General features: G+C 35.5%; 3 protein-coding genes across 7 annotated transcripts; 2 read left to right on the top strand and 1 right to left on the bottom strand.

Moving 5' to 3' along the window:
• Positions 1-156: 156 nt before the first annotated feature.
• On the bottom strand, positions 157-3,672 carry LOC122416596 (uncharacterized). The gene is made up of 7 exons (XM_043429663.1): positions 3,664-3,672; positions 2,831-2,858; positions 1,472-1,619; positions 1,087-1,372; positions 832-900; positions 666-758; positions 157-583 (listed from the first exon to the last, which is right to left on the bottom strand). Exons 1-7 carry the CDS (start codon positions 3,670-3,672, stop codon positions 530-532), a joined length of 687 nt encoding a protein of 228 aa, XP_043285598.1. The 3' UTR covers positions 157-529.
• Positions 3,673-4,279: 607 nt separating this feature from the next.
• Positions 4,280-7,333, top strand: LOC122416082 (protein FAM8A1). Of its 4 annotated transcripts, XM_043428767.1 has the most exons (7): positions 4,280-4,552; positions 4,629-4,711; positions 4,856-5,081; positions 5,550-5,714; positions 6,364-6,484; positions 6,563-6,692; positions 6,801-7,333. In XM_043428767.1, exons 3-7 carry the CDS (start codon positions 4,868-4,870, stop codon positions 7,134-7,136), a joined length of 966 nt encoding a protein of 321 aa, XP_043284702.1. In that variant the 5' UTR covers positions 4,280-4,552; positions 4,629-4,711; positions 4,856-4,867; the 3' UTR covers positions 7,137-7,333. The 4 variants fall into 4 exon arrangements, with proteins under 4 accessions (XP_043284702.1, XP_043284701.1, XP_043284700.1 ...); XM_043428766.1 differs by having other exon boundaries at positions 4,280-4,711; XM_043428765.1 differs by having other exon boundaries at positions 4,288-4,552; positions 4,629-5,081.
• Positions 7,334-7,982: 649 nt separating this feature from the next.
• Positions 7,983-18,535, top strand: Rab6 (RAS oncogene family member Rab6). 2 transcript variants are annotated; one of them, XM_043429520.1, is made up of 6 exons: positions 7,983-8,302; positions 9,223-9,281; positions 9,729-9,888; positions 10,107-10,312; positions 11,029-11,095; positions 14,342-18,535. In XM_043429520.1, exons 1-6 carry the CDS (start codon positions 8,233-8,235, stop codon positions 14,413-14,415), a joined length of 636 nt encoding a protein of 211 aa, XP_043285455.1. In that variant the 5' UTR covers positions 7,983-8,232; the 3' UTR covers positions 14,416-18,535. The 2 variants fall into 2 exon arrangements, with proteins under 2 accessions (XP_043285455.1, XP_043285456.1); XM_043429521.1 differs by lacking the exon at positions 14,342-18,535 and adding an exon at positions 11,413-13,601 and having other exon boundaries at positions 7,984-8,302.
• The last annotated feature ends 516 nt before the right edge of the window (positions 18,536-19,051 follow it).

The following is a 19,051-nucleotide window of genomic DNA, read 5'->3' as shown; positions in this document are numbered from 1 at the left end:
CATAAACGGTCAATAAAAAAATTACGTAAATCGTACTGAGATGCGAACGCTTCAATTCGCTGCTCTTCGATAACGCGTATGCATTGAGACCAAAGACTTTCAGGGAATAAAACAACATGAGAAATACGAGGGAATGCTTTTTCATTGGCTTCTTGTTCTTCGTCATGCTCTCGCGGCATCACAACCGTGTTTGTACCTGAATATGCACGCACTTTGACGCATTCTTTCAATTACCATAATGAATGTCCCGCCACACGTGTCTGGCTTGAATCGATTCGCTGTTCAGTGCCACTTTTCCCTGATTATAAATGAGCATCGTGATAAAATCGTTTTATTGAAATTTTCGTATCACAGCTTAATCAACGAAGCATCAAAGTGTCATTGAAAAAGACAAGAAAATCTCATTTCGTTTTTTCGGCCCGTTACGTATTTCGTATTCAAAATTTCCTGTCGCAGGAAATATTTTTAAAAGATTTCGAATGTTTTTCACAAGCCATTTTATCTTACGATTTTTCGATATCGTCCTCGACTAATCATAGAATTGTAGCATTATCGTAAGGTAACCGGCTGACGTTACAATCATCTGAAACAAAAAGGTCACTAATTGTGAATAAACAATTACGCACTTTGACGTGGCACGAGTCAAGTGCACCTTTCAAACTTACACTGTACACTAGAACGTAATTTGCCTCGACAAATCCCAAGAGAGAAATGGTGACCCTATTTTGGAGCAGCTCCAGAACAAAAATGTCGAATTCCTGAAAAAATGGCAAGTCGTTTTGCTCGTGAATTCATGGACATTCGACTCGAGATTTAGCTTGTCAAAATTACCGGAATTTTGTGACTATCGATTCGGCAATTGACGAGGGTTGCGTGAAGTAAGTTTCCTGTAGCATTGGCCTGGAACGAAAAATCTTCGGTCTCTCAAAGAGGCAAAAGCGAAATAAAAATAAATGTAATTGCACGAGTGTCCCAAGGTACAAGCTTTTCTTTCCATTCGACCGAATAATTTCGAAATTTAATTCCAAGTTAATTAGCATTGATAGAAAAAAAAAGATGCTCATTTTATAAATCCTTCATAAAAACCTCCTCGGTTGTAGATCCACAAACATTTGAAAGCACGAACAGCATTGTAACCGGATAAATCCACCATGCTGACATATGCACCGTGTACACAAGAGCGTCCACCGTGAACTGCTCACGAATTTTCAATTGTCGATAAAAAATATGAATGCAAGTGGTTGCAGTGAGCAGCTGCTTGAGAGAGTTCAACAAAATTATTGAAGCGAAGTATTCTTCGATGAGGTGAATCGCGTTTCTCAGTTCTCGATGCAGTCGAGAAATGGTCGCGATTTCATTCAACGGTGAATGACTGAAATGAGAAAAATTATTTGATCGATCCTTCCGAAAAGTGAATGGGAATCGTACCGAATAAAATTTTCAATAATAAGAGTAAAAAACAATAAAATACCTTGAATTTTCGCCAATTTCCAAATACGCCTCGTTCCCAGAACGCCTCAAAGAACTAACTTTACTACTGTTCGTACATTTTTTAATTCGTTCGTTGAGCAGACGAAACTTTGATCCGACTACGAAGACGATCCAAACGAACAAGAGTACTGTATTCAAGGGTATGATTGAGAGGAAGCTGTAGCCTACCCAGATTAATAAATCGGTGTCGACGAAGTACGAGGACGGCAGCAGGATATTGCTGCCGCTCCGTAAGAAGCAGAAACAATTCATAATCACAACGCTGAGGGCGAGTCGAGAGTAATGCCTTTCGTACTTGTATTCGATTTCCAACAGTGCAAAAGTTTCGTCAATTTTGTGAAAAGAATTTAAAATCGATTTAACATGGTTTTGGCGAACAAGGACGTACAACCAGCCGAGGGAAACCTCGAAGAATTCCAACATTAATGTAAAATAATTGGTAATCACACTGAGTGGCGTCTCGCCGGGTAGCATCAACGCCGTTCTTTCATTCAGGACGCCATATTCGGAGAACGCGAATATTGCAGAGAGAAAAATAACGTAAACGACACTCAGAAATGAGCGCTGTAGTCGGCCTCCCTCTGGCAGCTTGAATGTATTCAGTCCCAATAATTTTCCCCAATAGAACACGAACACAAACGAAGCCGAATGCTTCTCTCTCGACTTTGTGCACAACCTCATTTTAACGCGGTTTCTCTACTGACCTCGACTCTCAACTTCGATCCCTTCCCACCCTGGTTTTCATCTGCAATTACGATAATGCAGTGTCACGCTTAACTTCGATCGATCCTTGGAATTGCGACTTTGTCAATAAAAAAGTCGCGCTCATATGGAAAAGTCGAGAAAGTTATTTTTTTTCCTTTCCTCATATAAAAATAAATGATCAAATCGCTTCGACGCGGCGTTGACGCTCCCGATTAACTTGAACCTTCCGCCACGCTCGTTCTTCGATAAATAATTATTTCCCCACACACGAAAGCATCTTTCCCTGGATTTTATTCAACAGTTCATAATAAACGTTTCATTCAATGTTACATTCTTCAAACCCAGGAGCACCGAAAACCAGTTTTCATCCTCGCCAGCTCCAGTGCTTCTGTCGTTTTTTCCAATCACTCTTTCACCTACAAAACATTCGAAACACGGACTACGTGCAACGAAAAAATGAGCTCCTGGAAAAAACGAATTCACCAGTCACCAACAATAGTGACTTGGCTGCAGCTCTCACATCGTGAAAGAAGGAATGATCGAGTTTTCAGCAAAAAAAGTGAAATAAAAGTTTCGAATGAGTAATCACGAGGATGCCAAGAGTTTCATAAAACTCATTTGAATTTTGACAAACCTCCTCTTCTGAAGTGGAGCCACACAGACTGTGCAAATAAGGAGAATCATGACAATCGGACGGACGAGCCAGTGGCTAACAGCGGCAGGAACACGAACTTCGACCCCCCCCCCAACCTTCCGTCGACTCGAGATGCCGCCAGCCGCCAGTACACGGAGAGACTCGTGTAAGTGAAGTTGTTTCCAATGTGCAACAAAACAGGTAGACGAAAATGCTCCTCGATGCGATTAATAAAATTTCGGAGAGTCCACCAAATTTTGGAGTTTCGTGTTAAGAAGTTGGAACCTTTTTTTAGTGATGATAAGACTCCTGACGAAAATCATTGTAGCATTGAAAGAAGCCAGAGTGGGTACGTAGAAGAGGAGCCAAATTGAAGGGTCGTAGTGTTCCATGTAACATGTAACTCGACGCAGTGTTGGAAGAACGATGGAGATTAAATGAACGGAATTAAAGATGACCCAATCGCTGGCGATTTCACTGCACTGCATTCGGGGATGATGCGAGACTCCAAGGAGCTTTGAAATTTTCTCAATTTTGACGAAACATTTGATTATGGGGATGAGACGTTTTTGGAAGAAAGCAAAAATCAACCGGGTTGTCAAACACTCGAAAAGTTGCGAGAGCAAACCAAAATTGCACCGATCGCTATTTCGTGATGCCATAAAAGACGCAACAATAAATTGTACTGAAAAAACAGTTTTGAAATATGGCGGTTCGAGTAGCTTCGAAACCGCCTATTTTTTCGATAACGAAAGCGGATTTATACCGAGACATTTGGTCCAATAGTACAACCAGGCGAATGCGATCGATCCCTTTTTTCTTGATATTTTAACCTCATTCATGTCACTTCGTAATCCGTCCGTGTCGGACTGGGCTACGAGGTTATTAGCGAAGCATTTTCTAGTCCGTTTCCAACTAGTTTGTATCGACCGCGCTCCGATCTTTGTGGAACTTCTGTACGACGTTACAATGTCACAGCCCACTCGCGCAAGATGCCCCGTGAAACTAAGAATTTACAGAGAATTTCGACCAGGGACTTCGAAAGTTCACAGAATACGTGTGATTTGTTTGTACTGCCTGATAAAGTGGATTACAGTAGCCGACAAACGACTAATTTTCGAGTTTTTAAATGCGCAAAATTACATCAGTTTTCCTAAGTGCTTGTGCTCTGTTTGTACTTTTGAATTCGATGGTGTACGTGTCAAGTGTGACTTCGACGGATAACACTGTGATATGAAAGCCGACTAAAGTTTCTCGATTTGATTCTGTCCGCCTTTTTTTTATTTTTGTTCGTCGATGGATTGTGGTCGGTGTATAAATCGAATTATTTACAACTAAAGAGGCATTAGAAAAAAAAATAATTCGAGCCAGTTTCGTAAAGCTATTTTGTACTTTCCTTTGTGTATACGTAGAATTCGATAGGTTAATCTGGAACATCGAATTTTTAGTAGGGCTAGAATCTGTAGGCTCGGCTGAGTCCGTTGGTTGAATTTCTAGTTCCCGAGTAAACCGTTACGAAGAAGCGCGTTTATTGCTGTCCCCCCAAAACTCCGTCTCGCCGTCTCCGCCGTCTCCGTGGATATTTTCCTACTCTTCTATTCTTCTATTTTACGACTTTACTATGTTGTCTGTTGTCTGTTGGTTTGCCACGATCACAGCTTTCAATTGCGCACGTTCTCCCTCTTTTCTCTTATTTTCATGCTCCACTTTTTTTTTACAATAGTGAGTAAATAGTACACATCGTATGTTCAAACTGTCACCAATTTCTATAGCATTGAAAATATTTTTGATTTTTTAGTTGAAAACGGTGAAAAAGCTTCCCCAAATCGGAGTTTGTTGTGTCGTGACATGTAGAGTAACAATTAGCGATTCTTTCAAAATGTGAGTGTCAATTTTTCGATCCAATGGCAAAGTGACAGTTGGACCAACAATAATATTTGTTATATTACGAACTTTCCGGCGATCATCGCACCTAACAATATACTCGTGAATCAATTTTTTTTTCGGAATCCGTGTTGTCGTCAGTGTTTTAAAAAAATGGCTGATGCAATGAATAACGATGAGTCGAACAAGAACAGTAACAATGTGGATGATAGGCAAGATAACAATGTAAAAAATGTATGTACAGCTGAGGAACGATCAGAATATTTTAATAAATTGGAAAAATGGCTGCAAGAGGCCTACGCATGGCAAAGCGTTGCTGCAATGTTTCCTTATCACATTCTTTCTGGACAAATATTCAATCAGCCCGGTGAGTTGAATGACTTTTCATTTTTCTTACTCTTTATTCTGTAATAGAATCATTGAGTCCAAATGACTCTAGTATCTTCTAAATTGTTGCCAAGCTAGAAGTACAAAAATCTTGATATTCCAAATCTCGATAAATTTTCCAATACCATGAATGCATTTCTTCATCTCACCTTTGGTCTGCTGATTTACGTTTTCTTAGTTTTTTATTAAATCATTATTCAATGACGACACATTGAAAGCCTCAAATAATTTCAAACTTATTTTTTGAGTTTTTCTCATCATTATGCTTCCGAGTTCCTTCGTTACCGCAGTACATTTTTTATTGTCGAATATCAATAGTCATTGGAAAAAGGTTATTGATATTTTTCAGTTTCATTTGTTTTCAATCTTTTATTTTGACTTCATTGTCATTATTATTATCACGATTTCTAACTTATTCATAATTGCATTGTGTATTAAATGTTTTCAGGTGCTCATCCATTCATCACTCCTTTAACGGTGAACGTCAATAGCACACCCGAAACAAACAGCACAAATACTCCAGCAGGTACGCCAGAATGGCAAAGACTCGGGCCGCTGAGACAGAGGCCGACTCAAGAACCCAGGACACCGCTCCAACCACCCAGAGCTGAAGGTAGAAGGTCTTAAAAGAAACGAAAAGCATACTGAGAAAGAATCATTCGCTTTTGTCATCAGTCATTTCGTCCCAGTGTGATACAGCATGGAACTAGAGAATTTTCAGTTTTCTAAAAAGAAACAAAAGTTACGCATGAAAATAAGTGATGCTACATTTCATGGAGTTTGGTAGATTCAATTAAGTCATTGCTTATATTGTATAAGAAAATGGAGTTGATAATGAGAGAAGTGCAAGAGTTTTTAGAAATAAAAAAAATTGCTGTAATTGTATCAACACATTAATTGATTATTTTGAACTGTATTTTTGAAAAATGATTTTTTCAGTGTTGTTATTGTTGATAAATATAAACCATTATTGAATAGAAGACACAGTTTGAACGAATTTTTTTGAATAATTATCATTCTCGTTTACTTTTTCATTTTTCTTGGACATTTTCTTTTTTTATTTCCTCTCCACACGTCAAACTAATTTTCTCTCCTCTTTGCTCCATTTTTTTTACACCCTTTTTCGATATCTACGGAATTTTCGTTTCATCAAATATTGTTAATGCTTAAAATTATATTTATATCGTCATTAACGTCATTTTTTGTCCTCATCCTCTTCCATCGTTCACCAAAATCTTCGTAAAGGAAAAAATGTCTTTCAGGATACGAATATCGTATACCACCGATTTGGAAACGTTTCGTCGCTGAATTCATCGACTCGATTATTTTACTGATGTTCAAATTTATGATTACCTTTTTCACACTCGACCTCTTTGCCTCTTTGTAAGTTTCAACCAAGCAAAACAAATTTTTCCTTAATCTTCATTACTTTTGTCATTGTTATTTGATTTATTTTTACAGAAGTTTGGAACCTTATCCTCTCGATTTGTTACAATCGAATCTTCATATTGACTATAAAATGGCAGTTGAGGTCGCGTCGAGAGTACTCATATGGGAAATTATGCATCGTGTGATCGTTTGCGCTTACGAGGTAACGAAAAACAAAACTGAAAAAAGTCTACATTTAATATAAAAAAAAATTCATATAAAAAAAAAATAAAAGAGAAGATTTGAAAATCCAATTTTCCAATGTTCGCAGGCTTTCTGGCTTCGATATGGTATGAATGGTACGATCGGTGGTGCAAGTCCTGGAAAATTTGCAATGGGTTTGATAGTGGTCCAATGTCGAAGCATAACCCCGGTTGAGGGAGCTGAGAACAACGATTTGGTTTTTGTGTCGCCAGGAACAGATTTGGGATTTCCACTAGCGTTGGGAAGATCGGTTGTTAAAAATCTCATAATGACGTTTCTTTTTCCTATATGTTTTGCACTCTTTTTCTTCCGGTTCAATCGAACGGGTTACGATTTAGCGTGCAATTCGATCGTCGTTGAAGATCCTCTGAGAGACGGAAATGTTCGATTTCGACGACAGTGAGAACTTACCAAAGATAAATACAGAGAATCGTCAACAATTAATAAAATTGAGGAACGAAACAACAAAATACTTGTTCGAATCAATGATTTTGCTGTTAATAAAACGAATATATGTATTATAAGCTCAAAAGTAATGTATAAAATGATAACAAAGAGTATCAAAATATTTAAATCAATAAAAAAAATATGATTTATCGATTTTTGTTTCCTATTTCTTCAAAACATTTCATGACTCATCATTTCAAAGCTATAGCAATTTGCAGTTTGCACATTTCTACTGAGAATTTTGCATTGCTTGAAGCATAACGAAATAATACAAAATTTCATATCTTTTTTGCACAAAACAAGTAAAAAAGATGTGAATCAGGCTATTTAAATTAAATAATGTTAGTTGAAAAGCAAAAGAAAAAAAATATTGGTTTCCCGGATTGATCTTCCGAGTATATTTTTACGGAACAATAGAAGAATAATGAACGTTTAAAACTTATTGTTAGAATTGCATTGAAAAAAGGCGCGTAATTTGAATTTGCTTACGAACAGAAATATCATTCTGTGTCGATTCTCGTATGAAGAGAAAAAAAGAATATTGCGTAACCCGCGACAATGAAGGTTAAGATAACGTATGGAAAGCGCGAAGTGTACGGTGATGGATTAAATTATTTATGACACGGAGCTTTTTATTCGAATTTGGATACCATCTGGTAGTGAATCATCAGCACCGAGCATAGCGACTACATATATGTATATATATCGGCGTTACTGTGCATTACACTCATGTACATTTGATATATAAATATACAGCGCGACCGCGAAGTGTCGAACGCCGTTCGACCAATGACGTCACTTCCCAGTCAAACGTGGCTGCCGCGAGCGTAAGGAAGGAGTGGCCGTTGGGGAGAGATCTGTCAAGTTTAGTGTGTGCACACGGTTTTTTAACCGGAGTGGGAAACAAAAAAGCCAAGTTTCATGCGTCGGATATTCTCGTTTATTCGATATTCTTGAATCTGTGATCGTACGCGTAGTTCATTTTATTTTTTTAAACCGTTTTTACATTATTATTGCTGACTTTCGTGTGTAAGCGCGTTAAAAGAGGAAAAATGTCGTCCTCGGGTGATTTTGGTAACCCGTTGCGGAAATTCAAGCTCGTCTTTCTCGGCGAACAGAGTGGTGAGTTTTTCACCCGCTTATTATTCTTTTTTTCATCGCTTGCAAATTTTGCCCTGTATTTCCTTCTCCTTCGCACCCTTCAATTATGGATCAATATTGCGTCGGTTTTCTCTATTTTTTTGGCAAATAACGAGGACAAATGGAAGAAAGTAAAATTGTTTCCCGCAGCTGACAACGAATCTTGTGCATTTTTGTTCGTTTACTCCAATACGTCAAACTTTTTTTTTACATTCTTTACGATTTTTTTTTGGTTATCTGCTCGGAAGAGGTTATAAATCGATATTCTTCGACTGCCATCTCGGGCTTTATAACCTTCGCTCATATATACCTATATATGTGTTTGATATAGATATACTTACACCAAGAATTCGTTGCTTACACACACATTTTTATATAACTATAGATATACATGTATCTTCACCGATATTTGTGCGCCGCTTGCGAAACGCCGTTCGAGTTTGTCAATTTATAATAAGAGTAGTGTTACACTCTTTTGCAATATTCAATCGTTCCTCCTACGTTTCCTGTCACGTATTCCGATTTGAATAAAATGCAGAGTTTCCATTTGTTTGTCCTTTGATGATAATTAAGTGGGAGTCTAAGATTTCATAATTAACAATGTCATTGACTCGATCCCACTATGCCTATTTTACCGTTTTAACGGTAATTTTTAAACCTTTTATTCTTTTAATGCATCATTCGAATGTCAGGTTCCTGATTATTTGAAAATGTTTTAATTCATCCATCAAGCTTGAGGGTTTAACATGAAGAGGGTTTAACTGTAAAATTTCATGCCAATCAGATATAAAGACCTTAACACGCTTATCTGACTCGCATGTAATTATAGGGATTCGTTATTAACATTTTTTCATCGTAGAGGGAATGAAGAAATTGTATAACATTATACGCACTCATTACAGTCGGGAAAACCTCTCTCATCACACGGTTTATGTACGATAGCTTCGACAACACGTATCAGGTAAATAAAATTGTCCGTTATGCATTATCGCCAACGAACTTAAAAAATTTACATTTTTTTGGAACAAAATTATATCCATTATGAATTTTATAAAAAGAATATGACAAAATCAGATTCAGTTCGTTACAAGCTGAATCATTCAAGTGAAAAATTTTAACTTTCTGAATTCTTTAAATTGAAACTGGGTTTGAATTTTCAGTTAATAATAAAGCTGGAAGTACTTTTGAGGTAAAAATGTGAAAGTTTGATCATTGTGTGACATATGAAATGATTCATGATCACACGTTTGTTATTCAGTGATTTAATGATTGAATGACAAAAATTTCTGAAATGATTGAATTTGTGCCATAATCATTTTCAACGTCAATGTGACATTCATGCTGCTTTGTCTTTTTCACTGAAGAATTGAATTTTTAAGACAGATAATTCATTTTTTCATTTTAACAGGCTACAATAGGAATAGATTTTCTGAGCAAGACTATGTATCTTGAAGATAGAACCGTAAGATTACAATTGTGGGACACTGCCGGGCAAGAACGTTTTCGTTCATTGATTCCCAGCTACATCAGAGATTCTACAGTCGCTGTTGTAGTTTACGACATTACTAGTAAGTAAATGCAGTATTCAATTATGAACGATAGACCAATAAACATTTCGTCTGACATGATAAAATTTATCTTTGCCCCTTGTAAATGAGATAAATAAACCTCAAGTTTTACAGTAAAAGACTTTCTAGAGTTTCTATGAATAAACGTTCACTGTAAAATATTTTTCTAGTGCTGAGTTTGTGAAGCTCTGATATAATACAAGAATTATGTTTTTCAGATGCCAATTCATTTCATCAGACATCTAAGTGGATAGACGACGTTCGAACAGAACGAGGTAGCGATGTAATAATCATGTTGGTTGGCAACAAAACAGACTTGAGCGAGAAGCGTCAAGTTTCGACAGAAGATGGTGAACGGAAGGCCAAGGAACTCAATGTTATGTTTATTGAGACCAGCGCCAAGGCAGGATACAATGTTAAACAAGTACGAACGAATATCTTAAAATTTCATGTAGCATACGAAGGAACTAAAATTTCCAGAGATGGAAAATCGAAAAAATATTTTCAAACACATTTTTATTCCCGAAACAGGGTTCAGGGTAAACAGATTTGACCATTTGAAACTGACATTTTCCTTTTTCTAGCCACTAATGAATTTATTTTCCAAAATCATAATTCCTAACCAATTTCCATGAAACTTTTAAGTTTGAACAATCGAGCCCGAACTTCTGTGATAGAAATCGGGTATCAATTCGCGAAACAAAAATGATTCGTCTTTCTCAGCTGAAGAGATAAAACAGCATTGCCACCCTGAACATTTCAAAAACAAACAATTACCTGTTGGGAGCAATATCGATAGAGGGTAGTATGAATTACCGAATTAATGAGACCTGACAAACCCAAAATTGGTGGCCCGTATAAAAAACATTTAAACGATTGGTCGCGAGAAAAATGAGTTTCGACTTTGTAACTTCCTTTTCTCAATTAAACGCCTAGAAACTTATCAGTAGTCACGTTTGATGGCAATAATTTGTTGCCAGGGAGGGGACATCATAGCAGTCCATTTTTCTGACTCCATTCGAATTTTCAACACAATCAAAATTAAAAATTTTCTAAATAAACATGAAATCATGTTTAGAGTTTTGCTCAAAATAAACACCATAAAATCAGAGTATATCCATTTGTTTTTTAATGCCACAGCTATTCAGAAGAGTCGCAGCAGCTTTGCCAGGAATGGACTCCACCGAGAACAAGCCACCAGAAGACAGTATCCTTTTTTCAACCATACAAAAACAAAATAATCACGAAAATTCGCATGATCACATTTTCTACATTTTCAGTTACGACGAAAAGTTCACAGAGAAAAGAAAAAGTTTGACCCCTTGTCAAATGTTGTATTCTTTATCAAATATTTATTCAATACTAAAGAATCATCCTCAGTTTTTTTCTTCAATTAATTATTATGCTTAAAAATTGTTCAATAATACATTTTTCATTTCCACCGATTTGTTAACTGTTAAATATTGTTTCATTTGTTTTTCTTTGTGTTTTCCTTAATGTGTTTTTTTTCTCCAACTCCCGTAGTGCAAGAAGTAGTACTGAAGGATACGCCAATTGAACTGAAAGCGTCGGAGAGCAGTTGTGCATGCTAAGTCGACAAATAAATACAGAAAATAATACGAAAACATAAATAACAAAACAAAAACAATAAGAACGGTACTAAAGGTAGACGAGAAAAAGAGACACACACAAACACTGAATTTACTGTTAAATTATCGGTGAAAAAACGATGAAAGAAAAAAAATATTAATATTAGTAATAATAATAATAATAATAATTAAACCTTTAAACTTTGGCTCGTTGCCTGATCCGATTTGGGAGAACGATCGATCCAATTGCCGTCTGTGACATTAACGAATTTTCGGAAAGATCATGTTTTGTTCATAATTTTCTTTCGTATAACGGCCAAAGCGATAATTCCACAGAAAACATTGTTTGAAAATCTTGGTGTAAATTATTTTAAATTGATGAAAAAAATGTGGTAGTTTTTCGTCGATTTCGAGTTCTTTCTAGCGTTTGTACTTAATTTGTTAATTTTTCTAAATATTTTCTAAAATTGCATATTGAGAGGAATAACTGCAGGAATCAAGTGGATTCATCACATTTATAAGTGGGTGAAAAGACAAATTATATATTCAGAAAATCAATTTAATTTTTAAGCCTATTTTTAATCGAAGTAATGGCAGAAAATGAAAAAAATAAAAAATGAAATGACGAGATTGACCATAATCGGCAATCGTGCTGATCATTTCGGTTCAGGCAGCGAACAGCTCGGTGACACTCGTCCAGTGTTTCTCAAATAACTGAATACTAATTTATTTATGAAACCGTGAGAAGCAAGGCACTGAAACGAATAAAAATAATAAATAAATAAATAATCATTAATCGACAGCTATTTCGACACAGGTAGCTTATCATTTGTTCTTCTTTCATTGCTCGCATAGGATTGATCAGCACACGAGTTTGCAGTAACGATTTCTATTTCTCAATGGGGAAGAAAAAAAAGGAAAAATGAAACATTTTCTCAATTCTCCGATCTCAATGTCGTTAAAAAACATCATTCATTCGTGATCACCATTCCATGAATATATTTTTAAAACGTACTGATAAAGTTTCACTTTTCTCGTGACATGAAAATATTTTTAAAAGCCTGAAACCCAAGAATTGAACGAAAAGAAAAAAAACAAAAACATGCAACTTATATATTTATATATATCAATCGTCGCGTCAAACGCAGTCACTTGGTCTGCTTCTTCACGAAAGTTTCCTACTGAATCCCCACACGCAACGGGGGAATGAAAAGAAAACAAAAGTATAGAGAAGGGATGAGGAACAGGAGTGTTGAGAATGAAAGCGAAGCTCAGACTTTGACTCAAGTACAATAAATAGCAATAAGGAGGGAGCATACACTGTTAATTGCATTGATTTACAGATTTAAGTTGTAGTTATAGGTGTTTGTGAGCAAAGAGAACGGAGTTAAGGAAGTAGTAGGAGAAAAAAAATCGAAACGAATCGAACGAGAGAAAATTTGTTTGTTTTTTTTTTCTCTTTACATTCTGTACACCACTAACGAACTTGAGATCTCGAAAAACACGAATGCAATTATCGTATTCAATGATCAAAGACGAAACGAGCTCCAATTATATTCACGTTCAGTAAATAATCGAATCGTTACTGATTCAGCTTGTGAATCGAAACTTTTTCTGTCATTTAAAAAATATTGTTGTTCATTCCTAATTTATTTTTTCAAACAAAAGAAAACCAGAAACTCCCGTATCTCAATCCAATGAGAAAAACTGAAATCTCTAAATAATTGTGCAATAGAACGATTTTTTTATTTTCTGATCAATTTTCAATCACTTTTTGACGTAATAATTCGGTTACAAAAAATAAAGGTATTTGATAAATCGTGGAAAGCAGTTGAATTTTATATGAATGCGAGGTATTCTTACTGCGAACGCGTTTGTTGGATTATAATTTATCTTTTTTCCCCGAGAGAGAATCAAATTAGAGAAAAGAGCAACTAAAAATAAAACGACTTGAAAAAAATCTGCTCAATCTAAATTGTAAATAATTCGAATTCGGAGAAAACGATTGAGGGAAAAAAGATTGGGGAAGAGCTAAGTTATAGTGAGTAAATCATTCATGTCGCTTTTTTTGTTATTAATGTAAACATTTAATTTTTATTAAAAATCAAAATTCGGGAGCAGGTATTGAGAAGTTTTTGTTTAGCTTTTCTTTTAGTTGACCATGATTTCTTGCCATTCCATCCACACAAACATGCAAACACAAATGCACACGACACTCGATTATTGTAAACAAGAAGAACAATAAGTGAGAAGAGAAAAATCGAAAATGAGCCATTTTCATCAAAATGATTGTTTTCTCGCAAAGATTCAGACCAAAAAATGTGAAAATAACATGATATTTTCATCAATTAAACAAAAAAAATCATCAAACATTCTCATCGGTTGAAAAATGATGAATGAGTAAAATACGAATACGCCCACGAGTTTCAAAAATAGGCTTCGCCACGTTCCGTCCTAACGTTTAGTTTTTAACAACTTTCACGCTTTCCGTGCAAGTATTGCCGAATTATTAATCGTCCGAGCGAAAAATTCGCGAAAAAATAATTTAAAAATACTTAAAAAAAACTATAAAATACAATAAAATGAACAATAAAAAAAATGAATTTCACCACTGTCGTTGGGAGCAAATGTTTGAATAAATTTGTACTTCAAAGTTCTTTGTACCAGGCTTTATAAAAATAGTATAAACGCATCTATAATCGATTCATCAATAATTCTTGATAGTGGAAGTAGATCTCTGCCCCGAGGAGCGTTTGAGCGTTTGATAGTTTGAAAAACCCTCTGAACAATTGTAACGACGAATTAACGATACGAAAACCGAAAAACCAGAACAAAAAATTGACAACCTTAACAAACGAAAGCAGCTGTGGATTTGCAGAATCAATCTCCAATGCAGAACGGATCGGAATCGGAAGGGGAAAGTGGCTGCATTTGCTAGGGTGCCCTTGGCTCGCGAGAAAAGAAGATAGAAAAGCGCGAAATGACAAAACGAAAAGAAAAAGATCGAAAACGAATGAAAATAGCGAGAGAGAAAACAAGAAAATTCGAAAACGAACTACTAAATCGTGGCGCACTATTTCGTGCTGGCTTTCTTCTGACGTGTGTTTTGCATCGTAAGCCCTTTCGTCACTTCGAAACATTATTCATAAGAATCATGCGATTTTATTGAGAGAAACAAAAATAAGAGTAATCTCTTGGCGAATTGGTCGCAAGTGTTAAGGAATGAGTGATATGGAAAAAGGAGCACGGTGAGGGGAAGAGAGGCTTCGTTGTAGAAAATTTAACGGAACGATAAAAACAAGAAAAATGTTTGCTTGTAACGTTTTTGCAGCGAAACCAGCGCTAGATCATTCAAATTTACGAATTACCATGAATTTTTCGACTTTTCACTAGAAAAATATATGCGAATTGGAACGATGGAGCGCAAATCTAAAATCGATACAATAATCGTTCAGTTCAATGTTTCCTTCGTTTATTTATTTTTTATTGAGCAGAAAATCTGAATTTGGTATCCAATGGAGTGTGATCTTTGATATTTAAGATGTAAGTTTGTTGTGGAATATTTTGAAGACTCGCAATTTGCTTTATTAAATTGTTTCATTCGTTAAATTGTTAATTGTCCAATTCGATCGATAAATTGAAAAAAATATTCCATTCGAAAAAAAAGAGTAATTGTACGAAAGTACACGATCTGTTTGTTTCGATTTTCCACAGAAGTTTGATATTCTCACATTAAAAAAAAAACGTTGTAATATCAAAATGTGATAAAATGGCCCGAAGGTATCGAAAAGATTCGTTTATTCGAGGCGAACTTTTTCATCCCAATGCAGATTGCCTCGTGAATGATGAGCTCGATAGAAATGGATAATCGAATGAACAATGAAATAAAAGAGAGTTGATTGATGAGCACAAAATTTTAGGGAACTTTGGTTCGACGTTTTTTCACATTTGGTGTAGATTTTTCATTGCAAGTACGACCGGTGAATGCAACAAGTTCTCAATGTTCGTTATGACTCTATATTTTTTCAAATCAATTGTAATTGGATCAGCGGGCGAGAGGGAAATATTTGAATCCCGGAAAAAGAAATTGTGAATGGAAGCTGATCGAAATGATTGAGACACGAAAAAAAATCGATGAAATTTATCGTCGTGACGAGAGTGGCGCCCTCTGCCGTTTTAGTACAACCTTTCACCGCAAGGTCGTTCACACGCTTTTGTGTTCTAAATCTTTATTCTCTCTTTCTCGCTCTCTCTTTCTCTCTCCCCCTCTCTCTCGCTCTATCGTTACCGATACGAAAAATCTTTGACACGTCGTTAGCAATTATACCTGCGTGGAAAAATAGAAGAAAAAGGGTAGGAAGGATGGAGAATTTAACTGACGAGAAAAGAGCACAGAAACGTGAAAACGCTCTGAAAACGCACACCGGAAAAAACTGAGCTGAATCGTTTGTTTCTTCGTGGAATGAAACAGTTTGAAAAAGCAAGAAGGCTAGTTGGAATGGACAAAATAATGATCGGTAAATGCACACACGAACGTTACGATTTCGACGTACATTGCTGAAAAATAAGTAGGCTGTGTGCATTGGACTTTCCATGTGCGTGGGTCTGGGTGAGGGTACGCCTGTTGATAATCGTAAGCTTATTGTAATCAAACAGGCTTTCCGACTCTTTAATTAAATTGATAACTCGAAGCCTGGCGATTGAAATGAAAATTAAAAAAAAGGATAAAAGAAAGAGAAAACAAAACAATGAAGAAAATTTGTTACGTTTAATCAAAGAGACTGAATGTTTTTCGTAATTTCATCACGCCAGTACCTAATTAGTGATAGAATTATTGTGGGAAAAGAGAAGAGAGGACGGAGGTGAAGGGATAAAATGATTTTAATCTAAAAACACTGCGAATAAATTGATGTAAAGGGTGAAAACGAGTAAATAAATTGGCCCGAAGCACGCGTGATAGCAACGGAAACTGCGAAAGTCCTGAGACAAATTCGAATTCGGAACACAAGAGAAAACTAAAAAAAAAAAAATTGCTCCGAGAGAGAGGGAGAGAGAGAGGGAGGGGCCAATTTTTCACAATTCTAGAAACGAATACTGGGCAAAAACGAAAATATTCGAAATATCGGTTTAACAATGAGAAACATAAAAAAACGATATTTCATCATTTATCTTACTTTATCATTATCACCGAAGCTCGCATTTTGTGTCACCGCGTGACGAGGCTTTTTACTATTGAGAAAAAAAACTGAGAAAAAAAGAATAAAAAAAAAATTAAAAAAAAAAAAAAACGAACACCAACGTGCTTACCCCAGCAGAATCCAGCACTATTTCTAAGCTAAACTGTCTTTCTAGTGCCCTAATTATTCAAATAAATGATTGCAAAAAAAGAAACGTTTGTTGTAGTAACAAAAAAAAATGGATAAGCCAGCAATACCGAAATGTTACTTTTTTCCCTCGATTTCTTTGGCCAAACGTTTCGTTCAATTAACTTTTATATTTATTTCATCATCACCGAATTCCGAATCTTATTCTGCCTCCAAAGTGCGAAACCTCGTAGGAATATTGGTTTTCTTTTTCCATTGATCGTCTAATTCGTGGCGATGATAAAAAAAAAAAAAAAAAACGAAAATAAAATAATAATGAAGATGAAAAAATAAAGAAAAAACAAAGACTGGTTTTCTGCATTTTTACCGAGCGAAACAACCGTAATATATCGAGACTAGGCTCTTTTTTATCGTCAACGTCTAACGGAAAACGATATTATTGTTATGATTATAATGCAATTAAAAAAAATAATAAAAATAAAAAGAATTAGTGGGAAAAAAACTCATTGCTTGATCGTATCATATCGTTTTTTCGTAGATGGCGAAAATAACAATAAAATAGATTTTGCATTTAGTGCAAAGTTGATGAATTATTTTATTTATCGATAGCTTCCGTGATATATGCGTATAAATATATGTAGATGATGTTGATTACGCTACAAATTCATCATTCAATTGTCGTTTATTCGCATGTGCAGAAGCAGATGAAATCTCTTTGAAAACAGCTAAGATATAAGTGGATTCTCACGAGACCATTGTACATTAATGAAGATTTTTCATTGGCTTGAATTTTTTGAAAGACAGAGTGACACAACGATGGATATTTACATAAATATTTGTAAACGTATACGCAATATTTATGTACGTTTACAATTTTTTCAAATATTGAATGAAGGTTTTGATTTGATCTGTCAAATAACAATATTTGGAATAAAGCAATTTACGAATGTATGTAAATATCAGTGGTGCAGTTAACCTTTACGAATATTCATGTGGAAATTGTCATCGTCAACTGAAAATTGTTTGCTTCAGCCAAGTACTTGTGATAGCATGATCGTTTGATTTTTTTATTGTGATAAGCGTCGTATGTAGGTCAGGAATAAGCTACGTATGCAATTACGAACGAACGACGAAGAGAAAGAGAGGGAGGGAGAGAGAGAAAAAGGAGAAAAACGATTGGCCTTGTCGTTGGTACGAAGAAAAGTGTGAAAAGTAAATGGTCGTGGTTGAAGCGGAGGGGAATTTCGAAAAAGTTTTTCGTTTCTGTATATCGTTAAATGTGTTTATTCAGTTTGAAAGACTGGCAAACGAAATGTTGTTGTTGTTGTTTTTTTTTTTTTTTTTCATTGAAAATTTCTTCATTCGTCGTTACCAATGTGCGCTCGACCTACCATTTTACTACTGAAATAGTGGAGCTTGAAATGAAATAATAAAAAAGATAGAAATGTAAAAAAAAAATATGAAAAAAAAAGAAAAACAAACGAATCACAGTATCAAGAATACGAGAAAAAAAATGATTATCTACGAGATGAAACGTTTGTTTTCACGAGTAATGCCTTATTGGTTTTCTCTTTCTTTTTCCTTTTCATTCTACTTTTTCTTTTTTTTTTTAATGATGGCTTACACTTTCATCGATTTCTACGTGTAACACGCAACGCCGTACTTTTTGTGACGCAAACCGCAATGAAAACGTATCTGTATAGGATACAATAAAGTAGATATTGATGACGATTATCTGGGACGATTTAAAAAATCCAATTCTTCCCCCCGCCCCTGCTCCTTCGCTCCTTTCTGTCGTACTTTTTTTCTTCGTGTACGATTTACTCGAAATTATGGATCCGTGGGTCTCGCGGGTCGCTCATTACGAACGGGAGCGTGTGATTCGAATTAGGAGTGGCGAATAAAAAAACTTCATTTAGTTTGAATTCGGTATAGAAATTACGGGATTTTTTTTTCGACAAAATCTGCAGAGCGAATATTCTGGAAAAATTTGCAGCAATGGTTTAGAGTCTATCAAAAATCCGTTTTTTTTTTTTTTTTTTAGAAAAAGTACAATTTTCGATGATTCGTAATAAACATCGGATGACTCTTTTTCTTATGAATGGTGTTTATCGATAAGGAACAAAAAAGTCGATAATCCTCGATGGAATTGGCGTTAAAATTTTGAAATTGTCACTAACACTTTTGAAGGTTTGACGTCAACTTACCTTTCCTTATCTTTACTTTCTTGAACGTTGTGATGAGGAATTT

Source organism: Venturia canescens, chromosome 9 (assembly GCF_019457755.1).
Source record: "Venturia canescens isolate UGA chromosome 9, ASM1945775v1, whole genome shotgun sequence".
NCBI lineage: Eukaryota > Metazoa > Arthropoda > Insecta > Hymenoptera > Ichneumonidae > Venturia > Venturia canescens.
This window is presented reverse-complemented; position numbering and strand designations above follow the sequence as displayed.

What these genes read in the sequence shown, in the direction of transcription:
- Rab6 (XM_043429520.1), top strand. Translation starts at nt 8,233, where the DNA reads ATGTCGTCCTCGGGTGATTTTGGTAACCCGTTGCGGAAATTCAAGCTC. An exon ending in GCTTCGACAACACGTATCAG is followed by an intron (nt 9,282 to 9,728) that starts GTAAATAAAATT and finishes TCATTTTAACAG; the next exon opens with GCTACAATAGGAATAGATTT. An exon ending in GAACAAGCCACCAGAAGACA is followed by an intron (nt 11,096 to 14,341) that starts GTATCCTTTTTT and finishes AAACGAAAGCAG; the next exon opens with CTGTGGATTTGCAGAATCAA.
- LOC122416082 (XM_043428767.1), top strand. Translation starts at nt 4,868, where the DNA reads ATGGCTGATGCAATGAATAACGATGAGTCGAACAAGAACAGTAACAAT. An exon ending in CTCGACCTCTTTGCCTCTTT is followed by an intron (nt 6,485 to 6,562) that starts GTAAGTTTCAAC and finishes TTATTTTTACAG; the next exon opens with AAGTTTGGAACCTTATCCTC. An exon ending in TGATCGTTTGCGCTTACGAG is followed by an intron (nt 6,693 to 6,800) that starts GTAACGAAAAAC and finishes CAATGTTCGCAG; the next exon opens with GCTTTCTGGCTTCGATATGG.
- LOC122416596 (XM_043429663.1), bottom strand. An exon ending in GAAATTGGCGAAAATTCAAG is followed by an intron (nt 1,373 to 1,471) that starts GTATTTTATTGT and finishes TTCTCATTTCAG; the next exon opens with TCATTCACCGTTGAATGAAA. An exon ending in GTGGATCTACAACCGAGGAG is followed by an intron (nt 901 to 1,086) that starts GTTTTTATGAAG and finishes TTTTCGTTCCAG; the next exon opens with GCCAATGCTACAGGAAACTT.